At 32.5% G+C, this 18,335-nt stretch overlaps 1 protein-coding gene across 3 annotated transcripts in view; it reads right to left on the reverse strand.

The window, feature by feature from the left end:
• LOC114335931 (glutamic acid-rich protein-like) overlaps window positions 1-18,335 on the reverse strand; it is a 116,263-nt gene that overhangs the window by 84,928 nt on the left and 13,000 nt on the right. For all 3 annotated transcript variants that reach the window (XM_028286219.2, XM_028286220.2, XM_028286218.2), the window contains exon 6: window positions 6,949-7,099. In XM_028286219.2, coding sequence (XP_028142020.2) covers window positions 6,949-7,099 — 151 coding nt within the window. The remainder of the gene's footprint in view (window positions 1-6,948; window positions 7,100-18,335) is intronic.

The following is an 18,335-nucleotide window of genomic DNA, read 5'->3' on the forward strand; positions in this document are numbered from 1 at the left end:
CACACATCGGCATAGGGTAGACTTTGTTTCTTGGGCTATTCCCTACTTACTGTGAAAATATCACGTAAATCGATATAGTAGGATAGAATTCGGAGCCACATAACCTCATTGACTGCCCTAATAACTTAAAATGTATGAGCACTAAACCGTCATTTTTTAGTAGCACATGCGTCGACAGTGCAGTATCAAACTTTCCACTTATGCGCGGAAAAAATAAATTAAAGGGTAGCCTGTCCCACTCTCAGAATTTCATTTTTTAATTTTTTTAAGTTCTATGTGACATACGACGCCCTGAAGGGCACTAAGGATTATGAGAAAGAAGAAGAAGAAGTTCTATGTGACAAAAAAATAAGGTTCAGAGTGATTTTAATCCATCACCCCCTTCTCCCTAATCCTACGATCAGAAACTTCATTTTTCGTTTTTTTTTTAGGAGGGATGCAATCAATTTAAAATTTCAAAAACTTCACACGCATAGTTGAGGCTTTTACAAAACATGTCAATTTTTATAGACCCGTAGGTTAAGCGTACCTACCTATATAACTCAAAAAAAAAAATTAATTTTATTTTGAAAAATCTGTTTAATTATTTTTTTTAAGATGGCTGCAGATCTATTTTGTTTTGAATTTGGTGTATTTTTTCAAACACCAAATTCATACATGATTTTAGATTTTTCCGTAAGATTCGTCACTTTAAAAAATCTGAAAAACTGTTTTAAAGGGAGTTTTTGGGAGTTTAAACGTGTTTCTCCCATTTTCGAATATTCTAAGGGACCCAGTTATTTCAATTTACATATTTATCTACAAACATTGGCTTGATCTATTCTGAAGTTTATAAAATAGTGAAAATACCCAAAAACCTCCTAAAAAATTTCACCTATTCCGGCTCTTTTGATCTTGCCGATAAATGAGCCTTACGACGGCATTTACCGAAATGTAGGTTGCGTTCCGTTACCGGCCGATTCGGTTAAATGCGCGCTTACCTTTACACTACAAAAATTTCAATATCAAAATTATACTTTTCATGTTCTATACAATTTAGAAACAGACTTATTATTATTTGATAAGGCATGCCATTTAAGTATTTTTATGGCAAAAATATTAATCATTCAGACAGTTGCAATCATATTATAGTGTCATGTGTAGTATGTGTGTTGAGTAAATGTCTTGTTACTTAGAAAAGTCAAGTTCATTGTCTTTACAAAGATACGCTTAGCAGTTAAATTATTTTTAGCAAAATGCTACGTTATTTTTTTTTGTAAACAAACAGTATTTCGTGCGTTTGCGTATTCATTTTGATTTGAAAATAATCAAAAGGTTGTTAGTCTAAACATTGTATTTGATACGAGTTAGATATTTAATTTTTGACACATATTTATTTTATTTACGAAAATATTAATTTAAAACGTCGACATTAGACTTTGTATTTGTACGGAGAAGTACATAATTATTTAATAAAACCAGTCGTAATAAGGCAATTTTTCTAACTAAAAATGTAAAATATGAAGGTTATGCAATTACTATGCATTTGTGATGATGGAGTGTATTTATTTAACATGGAAAAAATATGACATTATATTATAGTGCAGTCACTGAAGGTTTTCACCTTCAATTTCGTTAAACCTTTCGGTTTTCATGAAAATTCGTGAGTAGTTAGAGGATACCACAAGAAACAAAAGTGATATGGTACCAACTTGCACTTTTATTCTGGAATAGGATACCACCCCTTCTCGCGGGTGAAAAGTAGTTTATCAAAAATATCCTCATAAATCTATGAAGAGACAAATTTGAAGCAAAATTTGTAATATCAAGTTATTAAAATAAATCAATACTTTTTGAGTTATTAAAGAGAATATAATTTGATAATTTAATTTCTTGTGAAAACATCTATGTTTTAAAGCGGTTTTTTATAAATAATTTAAAAACTAAAAGTTTTTACAAAAAAGTTACCATTATCACAATTAAAGCTAAAAAGAAATAAATTATATTCCCTACTTTAAAAACCTTTTAATATTAGAAGACAGACGACGGACTAGACGGACTGGAATATGGTTCGGCTGTATTTTCGTTTTGCAACGAAATTGAAAGTGGTTATTCATTTTTGTTTTACTTTTAATATTAATTAAAAGTGAGTTAAGTATACCTAGGGGTATAATGGACTGTATATTTTTTTTGGCGAGTACTCAAATCTATATATTCAAAACGGGAAAATATTCCATTAAAAACGGGAAAACTATGCATTTTACAAAATATATTTATTAAACACTTGTCAAAGTTCTCAGAAATACCTATCAAAGGAGCGCAAGACGAACTTGATAGCAAAATTAAGCAAATTATGACGAAAATATACGGACCCTTTCGAATTTTTTAGAAGGAGGAGAAAAATAAAACATGCGCCATTTCCACAAAAAGTAAAAATTTATAGTAATCCCTATAAGACTTCCTCTACTTTAGTATAGGTAATAACCACAAACATTTTTACCGGTTTAGAATGCCTATCATTGAAAAAAAAATGGTTAAAAGGATTCATAATTTTTAAAATTTTTGTAAATTTCATTTTCTTTGGATAATAACTCCAAAAACACTCGATTTACATAAAAAATGATACGAAACAAAATTTGAATTTTTCTTGTCAGCAAAGATTTTAATTGTTATTTTATTTTTGTACGATAAAAAAGAAACGAGATAGAAACATTTAAAGCCTAATATTTAACCGTCACCGATGCCCCTTAAACTTAAAAAAATAAGGCATTTCAAAGATTAAGTTTTTTTATAACACTTGAAACAGCCTTTAAAATGGTTTTTGAAATCATAAAAATTAACGGAGTTATTGTAAAAAAATAATACCATATTTTTGTAAACATTTGTGGAACATAAATTTTGATGCTATCAGCTACTTTTGGAGCTCTCTTGATAGGTATTTCTGAGTATTTTGACACGTGTTTGGTAAGTATATGTTATAAAATGCATCATTTCCCGTTATTTAAGATTGAATACTTCGATTTGAATACCTGTCGAAAAAAAAAATATACATTCAATTACCTATAACTCACGTTGAAAATATTAAAAGGCTTTTCAAGTATTAGTGTAAGAAACAAAGGTTGAACCTTGCAAAATGGACACAAGTCCGGTTTTATTTTTTTTTCTGGTATATTAAGGGGTGCTTATTATAAGACTAACTTGTTCTGAAAAAATTTCGCCCCGGAACCCCCCTTTTCATCCCTTTAAAGGGGGTAAATTGTGGTTTTTTCGGAACGTAGCCCTTCCTGTACCTTTTAAAAAATTTTCTTTTATAGAAATATGAAGAGGACTATATTTTTTACGATTTATTTCCTACAGCATCTGTCTATCATCCACTGTTTAGCAGGGGTGGTGCCCCAAAGTTGACAAGTTTTTTAAAAAAGATGTTTTTAAAAAAAATATATTTTTCCCTAACTGTAACGGAAATTAAGAAAAAATCCTGCGGCAATTATTCAAAAATATTTGATTGATTTTTTGGTATAGGTTTCACTTAAAAGTAATTGCCCTTTTTTTAATAACAGGGTGTTACATTTTAAAAAACCCCTTTTTATACCATCTGAACCGTTTATGCTAGAGTAAAAAGACTTTCAGCGATTACCCATGTACTAGTGCTATTTACAAATTTGTATAATGTACCCCCATTTTTCCCCGGAACCACCCCAGAAAAAAGAAGAATTAATAAATAAAGTGATTTTCTTGGAATCCTTCACACACAATGCCCTTTATTAATATGCTTCATATATCATTTTGTGCACGTTATTATTGAAGTGATTTCCTGTAGCAAAAAAAAAATAAATAAAAAGGGGGGTTGAAATTTTATTTTGTTTTTGATTTTTGATCCATATGGTCATATGCTTTATCAATAGTGCTTTTCAAAAATATATATGGTTATTGCAACATCGCTGCGGAAACCACCCCTATCCTTGAAAATATACTGCAGAAACTACCCCTATCCCTTGGCGAGCATGTTTTTACGATTTTCTTATTACCTATGCATTCTTTTTAAACAAAACTTATACAAGGTTAAAGACCACTATTTACTCTAAAAATTAGGTTCTATTCATTTTTTTCGTATAAGCAACCGTTACGGCACAGTGGCGCCGTAAAACTCATATATGCTTTGGCGGGCTCCAGTTTTTGTTTTTTTTTTCGTCATCTGTTCGTTTTATTAATAAAGTACTTATGTAAAATAAAACAACACAGTGTAGCCTACAAATTATGACTTATGCACATTTTACAATCTTTGCGCCCCAAAGCCACAGTGGTGGCCCAAAATAATTTTTTGCATATTTTCGCCACCTACACGCATTTTATTGCATTATTGCTACCTTAATAGCACAATATTCACCTTTAAGGGGTAGCGAAGCAGTGTGGTGGATCCAGGGAGGGGTGATGGGGGCGATCACCCCCCTTCACAAACCAAGTGATATTCTATTTAAAGATTATAAAAATGTTCATTTATTTTTATAGAAATACTTATAATTTATAGGAATGGCGTACTTTTTATGCTTTAGCGACAGTGGCGGATCCAGCATCGTTAAGAGGGGGGGTGACAATTGGCTAAATTTTTATTAAAATTAATGAATATTTTATAATCTTTAAATATAATGTCACTTGGTTTGAGAACGAGGGGGGTGATCGCCCCCATCACTCCTCCCTGGATCCGCCACTGCGTAACGACCACTTAAAGGTAAATATTGTACTATTAAGGTAGCATTAATGCAATAAAATTCGTGTAGGTGGCGAGAATATGCAAAAATTGATTTTGGGCCACCACTGTGGCTTTGGGGCGCAAAGATTGTAAAATGTGCATAGGTCATAATTTGTAGGTTACACTGTGTTGTTTTATTTTACAAAAGTACTTTATCAATAAAACGAACAGATAACGAAAAAAAAAAAAACAAAAACTGGAGCCCGCCAAAAGCATATATGAGGTTTACGGCGCCACTGTGCCGTAACGGTTGCTTATACGAAAAAAATGAATAGGACCTAATTTTTAGAGTAAATATTGGTGTTTAACCTTGTATAAGTTTTGTTTAAAAAGAATGCATATGTAATGAGAAAATCGTAAAAACATCCTCGCCAAGGGATAGGGGTAGTGTCTGCAGTATATTTTCAAGGATAGGGGTGGTTTCCGCAGGGATGTTGCAGTAACCATATATATTTTTGAAAAGCACTATTGATGAAGCATATGCCCATATGGATCAAAAAGCAAAAAACGAAAAAAAATTCAACCCCCATTTTATTTATTTTTTTTTTGGCGACAAGGGTTACACTAGGAAATCGCTTTTGGTGTCCATGCATAGGTAATAATAACGTGCACAAAATGATATATGAAGCATATTAATAAAGGGCATTGTGTGTGAAGGATTCCAAGAAAATCACTTTATTTATTAATTCTTCTTTTTTTTTTTGGGTGGTTCCGGGGAAAAAATGGGGGTGCATTATACAAATTTGTAAATAGCACCAGTACATGGGCAATCGCTGAAAGTCTTTTTACTCTAGCATAAACGGTTCAGATGGTATAAAAAGGGGTTTTTTAAAATGTAACACCCTGTAATTAAAAATAGGGCAACTACCCTTAAGTGAAACCTATACCAAAAAATCAGTCACTTATTTGTAGATAATTGCCGTAGGATTTCTTCTTAATTTCCGTTACAGTTAGGGAAAAATATATATTTTTTAAAATCATCTTTTTTAAAAACTTGTCAACTTTGGGGCGCCACCCCCGCTAAACGGTGGATGATAGACAGATGTTGTAGAAAATAAATGGTATAAAATATAGTCCTCTTCATATTTCTATAAAAGAAAATTTTTGTAAAAGGTACAGGAAGGGCTACGTTCCGCAAAAACCACAAATTAGCCCCTTTAAAGGGGTGAAAAGGAGGGTTCCGGGGCGAAATTTTTTCAGAAAAAGTTAGTCTTATAATAAGCACCCCTTGATATAACAGAAAAAAAATAAAACCGGACTTGTGTCCATTTTGCAAGGTTCAACCTCTGTTACCTACACTATATGGAATTTATTTGATTTTTTATTAGCTTGAATTTGGAAATTACAATTTGATGATAACTTTTGCTACGTGTTTTCGATACTGCAATATAGACTTGCTGGGAATTGAAGCCAAAAAACACAAATAAGATACAGTCCTTTGAAATATGGTATTACAGGAGGATGCTTAGAATAGCATGGACACAGAAGAAAACTAACAGGGAATTATTGCGAGAATTGGCCAAAGAATACAAAATGAAGGGGCTACGAGTAAAACCGGATAAGTCACAGATTAACCATTTTGAGTTATTGGATGTTAACGCGCGGACTTAGCTTACTTTTCTCGTGTATAAGCATAATATATTTTACGGGTTTTTTCTCGTGACTTGTCTTGTTATTGCCGTGTTTAAAGGTTTCAGGAGATGCAAACTGGAATTTACTACAAGATGGTTTAAAAAATGAAATTTCTACAAAAATTGACTTAGCCGGTTTTTACCGTGTACCCTTCAAATAATAAAAAACACAATTAAAATATGAAAGTTACAGTATCTGGGACACGTAATGAGGGGACAGCGATATGAACTGCTAAGACTGATAATACAGGGAAAGATAAGAGGAGGAAGGAGTATAGGAAGAAGGAGAGTGTCCTGCTTGAAGAATTTAAGGGACTCGTTTAAACGCAGTTTAATAATACAATTCTTCAGATTAGCGGTAGATAGAGTAAAGATAGTGATAATGATATCCAATATCCGGCAACGGGAGACGGCACTTAAAGAAGAAGAATAAAACAGAATGTGGTACTCCGGGAATGACCGAGGAGAGTAACCATAGTTTTCTTATCACGATATACAAAAGAGGAGGAAAGAAAACGAAATATAAAAGTGTAAGCGTAAGAATATTAAATGTTTCTTTAAAATAATATTTATGTGTGTATTACTGACCTCTATAATTTTTTCTTCTTCTATCACCTTATGGGGCTTTGGGATTGGTCGTTCGGGCTTTATTAAAAACGTTGAGAATTTGTTTTGTTTATATTTGTCTTCAGTAGGTATATATGTTTGAGTTGAGTTTGAAAACATCAATTTTTCGTTGCTGTCATGAAAAGAAAACATATTAAAAACTAAGACAGTAATAATATTCGCAAGCATTAAGATTATTTACTATTTAAAGCAATTTTACAATTTACAACATAATATAAGACATATTATGGTAACCGCTTATATTCAATAATTTTTATATGAATAAATCAAGAGAAAAATGACACAGTGGCACAAAATACTAGATATCAACGAATAATTAAAAAAAGGGAAAACTACATATCTGATTTATTTGAAGATGGTAGAGTAGAACACTACGAACCGATTGCTATATTATAGTCCAGAGAAATAAGATTTTTCTCGTGACACATCCCCCTCCAGGCCGAAACCAAATTTTTTGAGTAGTATGGACATCTACAGGGTGATTGATTAGTAGGGTAAAGCTCAATAGCTCCGCTATAGTAAGAGATAGCAATAAAAGTTAGAAACAAAAATTTTAGCCACCTTTGAGCTTCATATTACAAAATTAGTTAGAATGTTACAGGGTGTTCGATAACACAGTGGCAGACTTAACTTTTGTTTTTTTTAATGGAACACCCTATATTTTATTTTATATTCGCAATTCTGTTAACTTCTCCATCACAAAAATATAAAGGTTTGTAATGTTATACAGGGTATTTACAAAGTTATAACCAATTTTGTATGAAAATCGTAATAAGTTTAACTCCCTGTATAAATAAAAATAAGCACAACATAAATGGTTTATTAATGCCATATTTTTTTATTTATTGTCAACATTTTTAAGAATTATTGATATTCCTAATTTTCTTTAAATCAAATACAGGGTGAGTCAAAACGCAAGTACATTATTTTCTCAGTAATGTTAAATGGAACACCCTGTATTTTATATCAATATTTAAAAGTAACATCAACGTACTTTAATTTTTATATAACATTTCCAATGCCCAAATTTATTAGTTTTCGAGATATTTTCATTTTTCAGAGCAAATTATTTTAGGTGTTTAAATTTATCTAAATTTTAAGTAAGCCATGACTGAATTGACAATTGAAGATTACCAATTATCAATCCGGTAATCAATGTAACACTGTAGTAAATAAAGAAATAAAAATAATTTATTAGTAATACATTTTACAAACAAAAACACAACCACTACATGCAACATTTTTGAAACAATTAAAAACTGTCTTTTATGTAAATGCAACAAGTAAACAAAGAAAATTAGTAATACATTTTACAAAAAAACACACAAACACAAAATACAATATTTTGTGAAGACAATTAAACACTACTTTTATATGTAAATGTAACAATCTAACAAATAAAGAACGAAATATAATTTATCAGTAATACATTTTGCAAAAAACATGTTTGAAAAAATTAGAAGCTACTTTTAATAAAATATTTTTAATATTTAATTACATAAGGTGTTCAAAATTATCTCCCAACACATTTATGTACGCCTAAAAACGATCATTGAATGAGCTACTTATTCTACGGAGCATTTGTAAATTAACACATCGAAATACACTTTGTAAGTATTCTATTTTTCATCTAATCCCTTGATGTTGGAGGTATTTTATAAACTTCATTATTAACGTAACCCAAAAGAAATCAGTCCAGTTTATTAAATTCTGGTGATTTGGGTGGCCACGCTACTGGTCCAATGAAAAATGAAAAAGCTCGAAAACTAATAAATTTAGACATAGGGAATGTTATCTAAAAATTAAAGTACGGTAATGGTACTTTTCAATAGTGATATAAAATACAGGGTGTTCCATTTAAGATTACTGAGAAAATAATGTACTTGCGTTTTGACTCACCCTGTATTTGATATAAAGAAAATTAGCAATATCGACCATTCTTGAAAATTTTGACAATACTTTAAAAAATATGGCATTAATAAACCATTGTTGTTTTGCTTATTTTTATTTATACAGGGAGTTGAACTTGTTACGATTTTCATATAAAATTGGTTATAACTTTATAAATACCCTGTATAACATAACGAACCTTTATATTTTTGTGATGGAGAAGTTAACAGGATTTCGAATTTAAAATAAAATATAGGGTGTTCTATTAAAAAAAAAACATAAGTTTGGTCTGCCACTGTGTTATCGAACACCCTGTAACATTCTAACTAATTTTGTAATGTGAAGCTCAAAGGTGGCTAAAATTTTTGTTATTAACTTTTATTGCTATCTATTACTATAGCGGAGCTATTGAGCTTTACCCTACTAATCAATCACCCTGTATAATAATAACCTATATGTTTCCTGTAGCCGATTTTGATCATATACCTAGTATAAAACAAATGAAGATCAAAAAACGGTAAATTTTCGCTTTTTTCGTCTATTAAAAAGTTAAGCATTTTAAACAAATTTTTGAAAAAAGAAACTCATAAATCGTATAAAAAACTTTAATATGGCGTTCGCTGAATATGTCTATCCTTATTGGTTGCTTATAAAATTGCAAAATAAATCATAAATTTTGAGTTTTTATAAATTTTCGTAACTTATGTAAAAATTAACTTAGAACCATCTTATTACACGCAATGCTGAGACTTCTGGTGCTTCAATCATACCCTAAATTTCAAAGCAATTAGTAAAACAGTTTAAAAGTTATTTAATTTGTTTATCCCAAATTCATTTTTTTTGCAACACTATAAGTCAGAAAATTATGAGGCTACAGTAATACTTCGGACAGTTTATGAAAGAAGAACATTTATACTTTTAAATTAATTTAAAAAAATGACAAAAAGTCATTTTAAGCAGTGTAGAATCATTTTGCAAAACATATAGATTTTTTGCTTACTTATAAACAATTAGAATAACTTTTTAACCGTTACTCGTAGAAAAATTATTTTTTCATATTTAGAAACACTGAATTTTTATACACATTTAGAAAGAAAAACAATTGTCCAGGACAATTAGGGACGAAGTTCGCCCTCCCTTTTTTTTAATTCACATGTTCTTGCAAGTCTCGATCCAACCTTTGCTAGAGACGGTCGCATAAATTTATTTTTAGTACAAAAATATCTAGTAACCAGTTTTTGTTCCAAACTTTATCGTTAATTAGTAATATTAATTACCAGTGTTTTAAAAACGCAAATAAAATAAAACAAGTACTATTTCTATTTTCTATACGCAAAAATACCGGCAAATAAAGTCATAGGCGTCCCATAAAATAATTGTTCGTGTTCGTGATGTATAAAACATTTAATTGTGATACAGGATGAGCGAAAATGTAGAAATCATAGACAAAGACAATCCGTTTCTAAATTCAAATAAAGTGAGCAGATCTCCGACGAGAAGATCAACTTCAGAAGAATACACCGCTAACTTGCAAACAAATACCATGGAACAACCATCGAGAGATTCAACCACAGCCTCGTCTAGTGAGCAACAAAGCAATGAAAAATACTCAAGCATGATAGTGCACCAAGAGACTGATTCTACTAACAATTAACAAGAACAACCAGGTAACTCTTTTCTTTCTAATCATGCTTCTTCTTCTTCTTATTCTTATCAACCGTCACAAATACACATCAGTAATCTACACGATAGCCAAGAAAATCAGGACCAAGGATGGGACACTGTTCAAGCGCGTAAAAGAGCAAGAAAGGACAGCCCTGAAGCTGATAAACAACTAAAACAAACAATAATGAGCGATTACTGGCTCAAAGCACCCACACCAACGTCTAATAGATTTGCTAGCTTAGATGAAATACCTGATGAAACCAACCTAAACGAAACTGATGAAGTTAAAAATAGTATTCAGCCCCCACCCATATTTGTTTCAGATGTAGGTGATATAAAACCTCTTAGAGAATTGTTAGAAACAATATCCCCACTGGGATACACCATCAAATGCCTTTATAACAACCAAGTAAAGATCCAGCCCACAACCTCTGAACATTACCGAAACATAGCCAAAGCACTAAATGAGAAAAAAACCCACTATTACACCTACCAAACAAAGGAAGAAAGAACATTCCGAGTTGTACTTCGTAATATGCATCAAACAGCAGATAAAGATGCTTTAAAAGATGAGTTAGCACAAATGGGACACGAAGTAACCAACATAGCTAATATATATATAATAATGGATCCAAAACGGCGCTTCCGCTTTTTTATATAGAACTAAAAGCTAAGCCAAATAATAAAGACATTTATGAAGTGAGAGCACTTCAGAATATGATTGGGGTTCCCCAATGTACCAAATATCAACGTTATGGCCACACACAAAAATTCTGTTATATGCCTCCAAGATGCGTAAAGTGTGCAAGTAATCATCATACTCTAGACTGCCCACGCAAGGAACGCAGCAATAACGTACAATGTGTACTCTGTATGGGAAACCATCCGGCCAACTATAAGGGCTGCAGCGTATACAAACAAATACAAAAAGAAAAGTTCCCCCAACTAAGACAGAAACAAGAGACCCATAGAACAGACATTAATACAATTAACAGCCAAACAGTAACCCCTGGTGTTTCTTACGCTCAAAAAACGTCAGGAAATAGTCAAACAGCTGAAATCACAAACCAACAAAGTAATGTTGGCTCAAACCATTTAACGACAATTGCCAACCTGGAAAACATGATCGCAAAATTAATGGAGAGAATGGATACTATGCTTAATCTCCTTACCACTATGATCTCCAAAATGCACTAATGCAAAACGCACTTAAAATAGCCGTCTGGAACTCAAATGGGCTAACGAATCATATCCAAGAAATAAAAATTTTTCTCGACGAGAAGAAAATTGATGTTATGCTCATATCAGAAGCCCATCTAACAGACAAAAATTATATAAAAATTCCAAAATACACTGTTCACTACACAAAACATCCAAATGACAAAGCACACGGTGGCACAGCTATCATTATCAAATCTAATATAAAACACCATGAGTTAAATAAGTTTAGTGAAAAGTACCTGCAGTCAACTAGCATTGTCATTGATGACTGGTTAGGCAACCTTACCTTATCTGCTCTCTACTGTCCTCCTGGTCAATACATCAACGAAAATAACTTTAATACCTATTTTAGTTCACTTGGACACAAATTCATAGCAGGAGGAGACTTTAACTGTAAACATCATCACTGGGGCTCTAGAATAATCACAACAAGGGGTAGACAACTGCTGAAGTCGATAATAGGGAACAATCTACAACACATATCTACAGGAGAACCAACTTATTGGCGTACAGATCCAAATAAAACACCAGATCTCTTAGACTTCTGTGTGATTAAAGGTATCTCTCTTAACTACTTAGCAATACAATCATGCTGGGACCTCTCGTCAGATCATTCTCCCATTCTAATTGACCTAGACTCCAAAGTCATACTCAGAAATAAGCCTCCAGTCCTAACCAATAACCAAACAAATTGGAACATATTCCGAAGTGCATTAACAGAACAAATATCAACGAATTTGCCACTTAAAACAGAAATACAAATTGAAAATGCAGTACAACAACTTACTACCTCCATACAAAAGGCGGGATGGAGTGCTACACCTGAACAAACATTATGGAAGGAAACCATAAATTGTTCTCTGAGTGCAAAAAACATGATTGAAGAAAAAAGAAAACTTAGGAGAAAATGGCAAAACACACATGCACCTATTGACAAAGAAAATCTAAACAGAATTACCAGAAGACTTAAAAATCTATTAAAAGAAGAAAAAAACAGGGGGATTCAAACTTACTTAGAAAATCTGACTCCATTCAAAGACACTAACTATTCGCTATGGAAGGCGACGAGAAAAGTAAAAGGACCAAAAGACGCCATACCTCCTTTAAAAAATGCCAAAGGTAAATGGGCAAGAACAGACACAGAGAAATCCGAGACATTCGCAGAACATCTTTCGACAGTATTTAGTCCCTTTACTAGAGTAGTACCATTAGAACAAGAAGAACCATTTCATTCTTTTCTTGAGGCTCCATATCAAATGGAACTGTCAATCTCCAAGTTTAATATTAAAGAAGTAAAACAGATAATAAATAATGAGATACCACCTAATAAGGCACCAGGATTCGACCTCATAACGGGTAAGGTCCTTCAGGAACTAACCGATGATTGTTACAGAATAATCACTATGATCTTTAATGCTATGTTAAGTCTGCACTACTTCCCGTTGCAATGGAAAGTGGCACAGATTATACTAATTCAAAAACCTGGAAAAGATCCAAAAGATGTCAACTCATACCGACCGATAAGTCTGCTTCCGGTCATCTCTAAGGTGTTTGAAAAACTTCTGTTAAGAAAAATAAAACCAATATTAGAAGAGAAAAGTCTCATACCTGACCATCAATTCGGATTTCCTAATCAACATAGTACAATAGAACAAGTTCACAGACTGTACACAACAGTAAGAACTAGTCTCGAAAACAAGCAATACTGCACTGCAGCCTTTTTAGAAGCCTCTCAAGCTTTTGACAAGGTGTGGCACACAGGACTTCTGTACAAATTAAAGAAAAACCTACCTTACACTTACTTCAAACTGCTTCAATCATACCTTACAGAAAGGAGATATCTGGTAAAATATAGTGAAGCCTATACAAAACTCTACCCCATCCTATCTGGTGTACCTCAGGGTAGTGTGCTCGGACCGATCCTATACCTAATATATACGGCTGACTTGCCAACAAGCAACGACCTAACACTTGCAACATTCGCAGATGATACTGCTTTCCTGGCCTCTCATGGTAATCCAAAAATAGCATCAGAGAGACTGCAACTACATCTGAACAAAACAAATGAATGGCTTAAACTCTGGAGAATTAGAGTAAACCCCTCAAAATCCACACACATTACATTCACTCTAAGAAGAGGTACATGTCCAGAACTTAATCTCGATGGACATCCTTTACCTCAAAAGGATGACGTAAAATATCTAGGTATTCACCTTGACAAACGACTAACTTGGACCAAACATATATGGACGAAAAGACTTCAACTGGGAATTGTATACAGAAAACTTTACTGGATGTTGGGAAAAAACTCTCACCTATCGATCGATAACAAGCTGCTTATATACAAAACAATAATAAAACCCATTTGGACATATGGTTCGCAGCTCTGGGGATCAGCTAGCAAATCTAATATTATGAAAATACAAAGATTTCAATCCAAAACTCTAAGAACAATCGCTAATGCCCCTTGGTACATCCATAATGACGCAATACATAGAGATCTTCAGGTACTATCAGTCTCCGAAGAGTGCAAAAAATTTTCTGAACAATATCAAAATAGGTTGCGGGTACATCCAAACACCCTGGCACACAATCTTCTCAACAAGCAACAAGCGAAGATATTGAAGCGATATGATCCCTTGGACCTACCTAACCGATCCTGACAGTGCCTACACAAAGGAAGCTACGCCTTCAGCAGCGTCCAGCCATTGTGTTCTGTGCCAGTTTTAGTTTTAGTTTTCGTGCTCGCGTATCAGTGTATGTGCGCATCTCACCGGTAAACAAGGTAATGTGTGTGTGTCGTGATGCTTTGGTCACTGGACCTTACATCTCTCTGCCATTGTAAAGACAAACAATTTTACTTATTGTATTCATTGTAAAACAGATTGTAAAAAAACTTGGATGTTAATAAAAAAAAAAAATGTTCTTGCAAAATAATTTTGCAATATTTAGAATTATTTTTTCTCATTTTTTTAATTAAATTAATAGTGTAAATCTTCTTCTTTCATAAACTATCCAAAGTATTACTGTAGCTTCATCATTTTCTGACTTATAGTGTTGCAAAAAAAATGAATTTGGGATAAACAAATTAAATAACTTTTAAACTACTTTACTAATTGCTTTGAAATTTAGGGTATGATTTAAGCACCAGAAGTCTAAGCATTCCGTGTAATAAAAAGGTTCTAAGTTAATTTTTACATAAGTTATGAATATTTATAAAACTCAAAATTTATGATTTATTTTGCAATTTTCTAAGCAACCAATAAGGATAGACATATTCAGCGAACGCCATATTGAAGTATTTTATACGATTTATGAGTTTCTTACTTTCAAATTTGTTTAAAATGCTTAACATTTTGGTAATAGACGAAAAAAGCGAAAATTTACCGTTTTTTTATCTTTATTTGTTTATAACTATGTATTGGGACCGTGCAAGTTCGGAAAAGCGACACCTATTTCTACGCTCTGCACTTTTATTCGCACTTTTGATTATATTTGCCAATCATATGGTCCTGGTTACTGGATAATTTTCAAGGCCATAGTCAAAAAAAAATAATAAGAAGAAAAAATAAGATTTAGGTTATGCTGTTTAAACGTAAACAATTGTATGTAGTAAATAAAATTAGTTATTAAAATGCAGTACTGCAAGCAAAATACAATTAATTAAATTTACCTTTATATAATAATTGCATATCATATCAATATTGTAAACAATATATAATTTTTCTTCTTAAATGACAATAGGTATGAAATGTACGTCAATTTGACAATTTCAATTGACAATATGAATTATTTAAGAAAGTTGCAATATTTCTCCGCTCTTCGCGCACGATCGTTTCGCGTATCCCTTCCAAGTACTTGCACACCGCGAATATCATCAAAACCGGCTGCAGGAAACATAAAGGGTATTATTATAGATATCCATACTATTCAAAAAATTTGGTTTTGGCCTGGAGGGGGTTGTGTCACCAACAGGATATTTTTTTTCCTTATTTATCTGAACTAATAATAGATCCATAATATATAACAGAAAGTGAAGTTACAAACCACAAAAAATGGAAAAGCGCTTGGCCCCGATAAAGTAACGGCTCAGATACTAAAGTTTTTTGGGGTGGAATTAAAGCACTGCATGGTCAGTATGGTCTCTTTTACATAATTTAGGACACTAGGATATTACCAACTTATTGGTTAAAGTCAACATTTGTCACAATACTAAAGATGCATCTTGCATGAGAATCATTGCACACATGCAGTGATTATCGTACAATAAGTCTGATGAGCCACGTTTTGAAACTCTTCCAACGAGTAATACGTAGCTCACAGGAAGCTACGACAAAAATATATATGCTGCTTGAGACGAGGATTAGCAATAATCAATTAGGGCTTAGGAGTGACTTGGGTACAAGAGAAGCCTTTTTCAGTATCCAAGTACTAACACAGAGATGCAGAGATACAAATCAAAATTGTACAGGGTTATTCACTATATTTTGACCCCCCTGTAAACTGCTTTATTTACATAATTTATATTTTTGACATATATATTGTACTAGTGACGTCATCCATTTGAGCGTGATGACGTAATCGACTATTTTTTTAAATGGGAATAGGGGTCGAGTGCTAGCTCATTTTAAAGGTTATTCAATTTCCTACTCTTTAATATAAACATTAACATGATTAATTATACAAGGTGTCCAAATTTTTTTTTATTAAATTAATTGACACAAAAAAAATGTATGTAATTTATTTAATTCAAAATACATTCTACTGCTGTCAGAACACAGAAGTAAATGTTTATTGAACAAATAAACATTACTTTTCACTTAAATTCAATGTTCAAGCTGCCACCCATCTAACTCTTGGCAGTTTGACCATTGAATTTAAGCAAAAATCAATGTTTATTTGTGCAATAAACTTTTATTTCTGTTTTCTAACAGCAGTCCAATGTATTTTAAATTAAATAAATTACAATATGAATAACCATTTTCATGATGAATAACCATTTTCAATTTCGTTACAACAGGAAACTACAGCCGCATCATTATTCTGGTCAATTAGAGAGTGCAGCAAGCACCTCTACCGGTTTCGAAACTTATTAGTTTTTCATCAGGAGGCACATATGCTGCTTTCTCTCTCTCTCTCTCTGACCCAACGAGCACAAACCCCGGCGTGCAATAACGGATTGCAACGAACAAAATGGCAGGGACGCCCTAGCGGCAACTGCTAGCAAAAGACTAAGTTTTTAATCTAATAGCACATAAAGCAACATCAAAAAATGTTACTCTACATCCTACCAGATTGAAAACAATGGGAACCTTCTCTGGTAACACCTCCGAGGCTTCTACAATTTGCAAGCCATAACGGATGCTGAGACTAAGGAAGATGAGGGAATTTTCCAATTTAACAATTTTACAATTTTTAAGGGAATTAATTTTTAGGGAATTTTACAATTTAACAATTTTACAATTTTTAAATTGTAAAATTCCCTCATCTTCCTTAGTCTCAGCATCCGTTATGGCTTGCAAATTGTAGAAGCCTCGGAGGTGTTACCAGAGAAGGTTCCCATTGTTTTCAATCTGGTAGGATGTAGAGTAACATTTTTGGATGTTGTTTTATGTGCTATTAGATTGAAAACATAGTCTTTTTTTTAATAAATTACTTTCTTCTTTTTGTGTCAATTAATTTAATTAAAAATTTTTTTTTGGACTTATTATTAATCATATTAATGTGTATATTACTGAATAGGGAATTAAATAACCTTTCAAATGAGCTAGCACTCGACCCCTGTTCTCATTTAAAAAAAATAGTCCATTACGTCATCACGCCCAAATGGATGACGTCACTAGTACGATATATTATATATGTCAAAAAATCATTATTTAAAAATCGAATAACTTTTGTATTTTACATTTTTTTCTAATTCTGTAAATAAAGCAGTTTACAGGGGGGTCAAGATATAGTGAATAACCCTGTATGTATGCAATCGATTTTGAAAATGCTTTTTACAAGGTCCGACATAACAGAATGCCAGAAATATTGAAAACAGCTGGGTTGGACGACAAAGATTTACGAATAATTTATTAGTACAAATCTATACTGGCATCAAGTTGGCAAGAATAAAAGTTAAACAAGCACTGTCGAATAAAATAAATATATCAAGAGGAGTGAGACACTGCTGTATACTATCGCCTTTGCTTTTTAACTTGTCAAAGGAAATATTTAAGAGAGCTTTTATGGAGTCAACCGAAGGTATTATAGTGAATTGACCAGTTGATATTATAGTTAGCAATGCTAGATATGACGACGATACCTTAGTGCTGACTAATTACGAAGAAAACCTTCAAGGTCTAAAGAACAAAGTCTAAAGAACATAATTATGTACGGATGACGGTATAAAAGTCGGAGATGCAATATTGGACAAAGTAGTGAAAATCGTGTATCTCGACAGTAATATCAATGATCACTGGGATCTAACCTCAGAAATTAAAAGTCGAATAGAAGACCTAAGTTGGGTCGATAAAGTTAGAAATGAGATCCTTATAGACGGCTGAAACAACACAACTTGTCAATATAAT

This window comes from Diabrotica virgifera, chromosome 1, assembly GCF_917563875.1.
Source record: "Diabrotica virgifera virgifera chromosome 1, PGI_DIABVI_V3a".
Lineage (NCBI taxonomy): Eukaryota > Metazoa > Arthropoda > Insecta > Coleoptera > Chrysomelidae > Diabrotica > Diabrotica virgifera.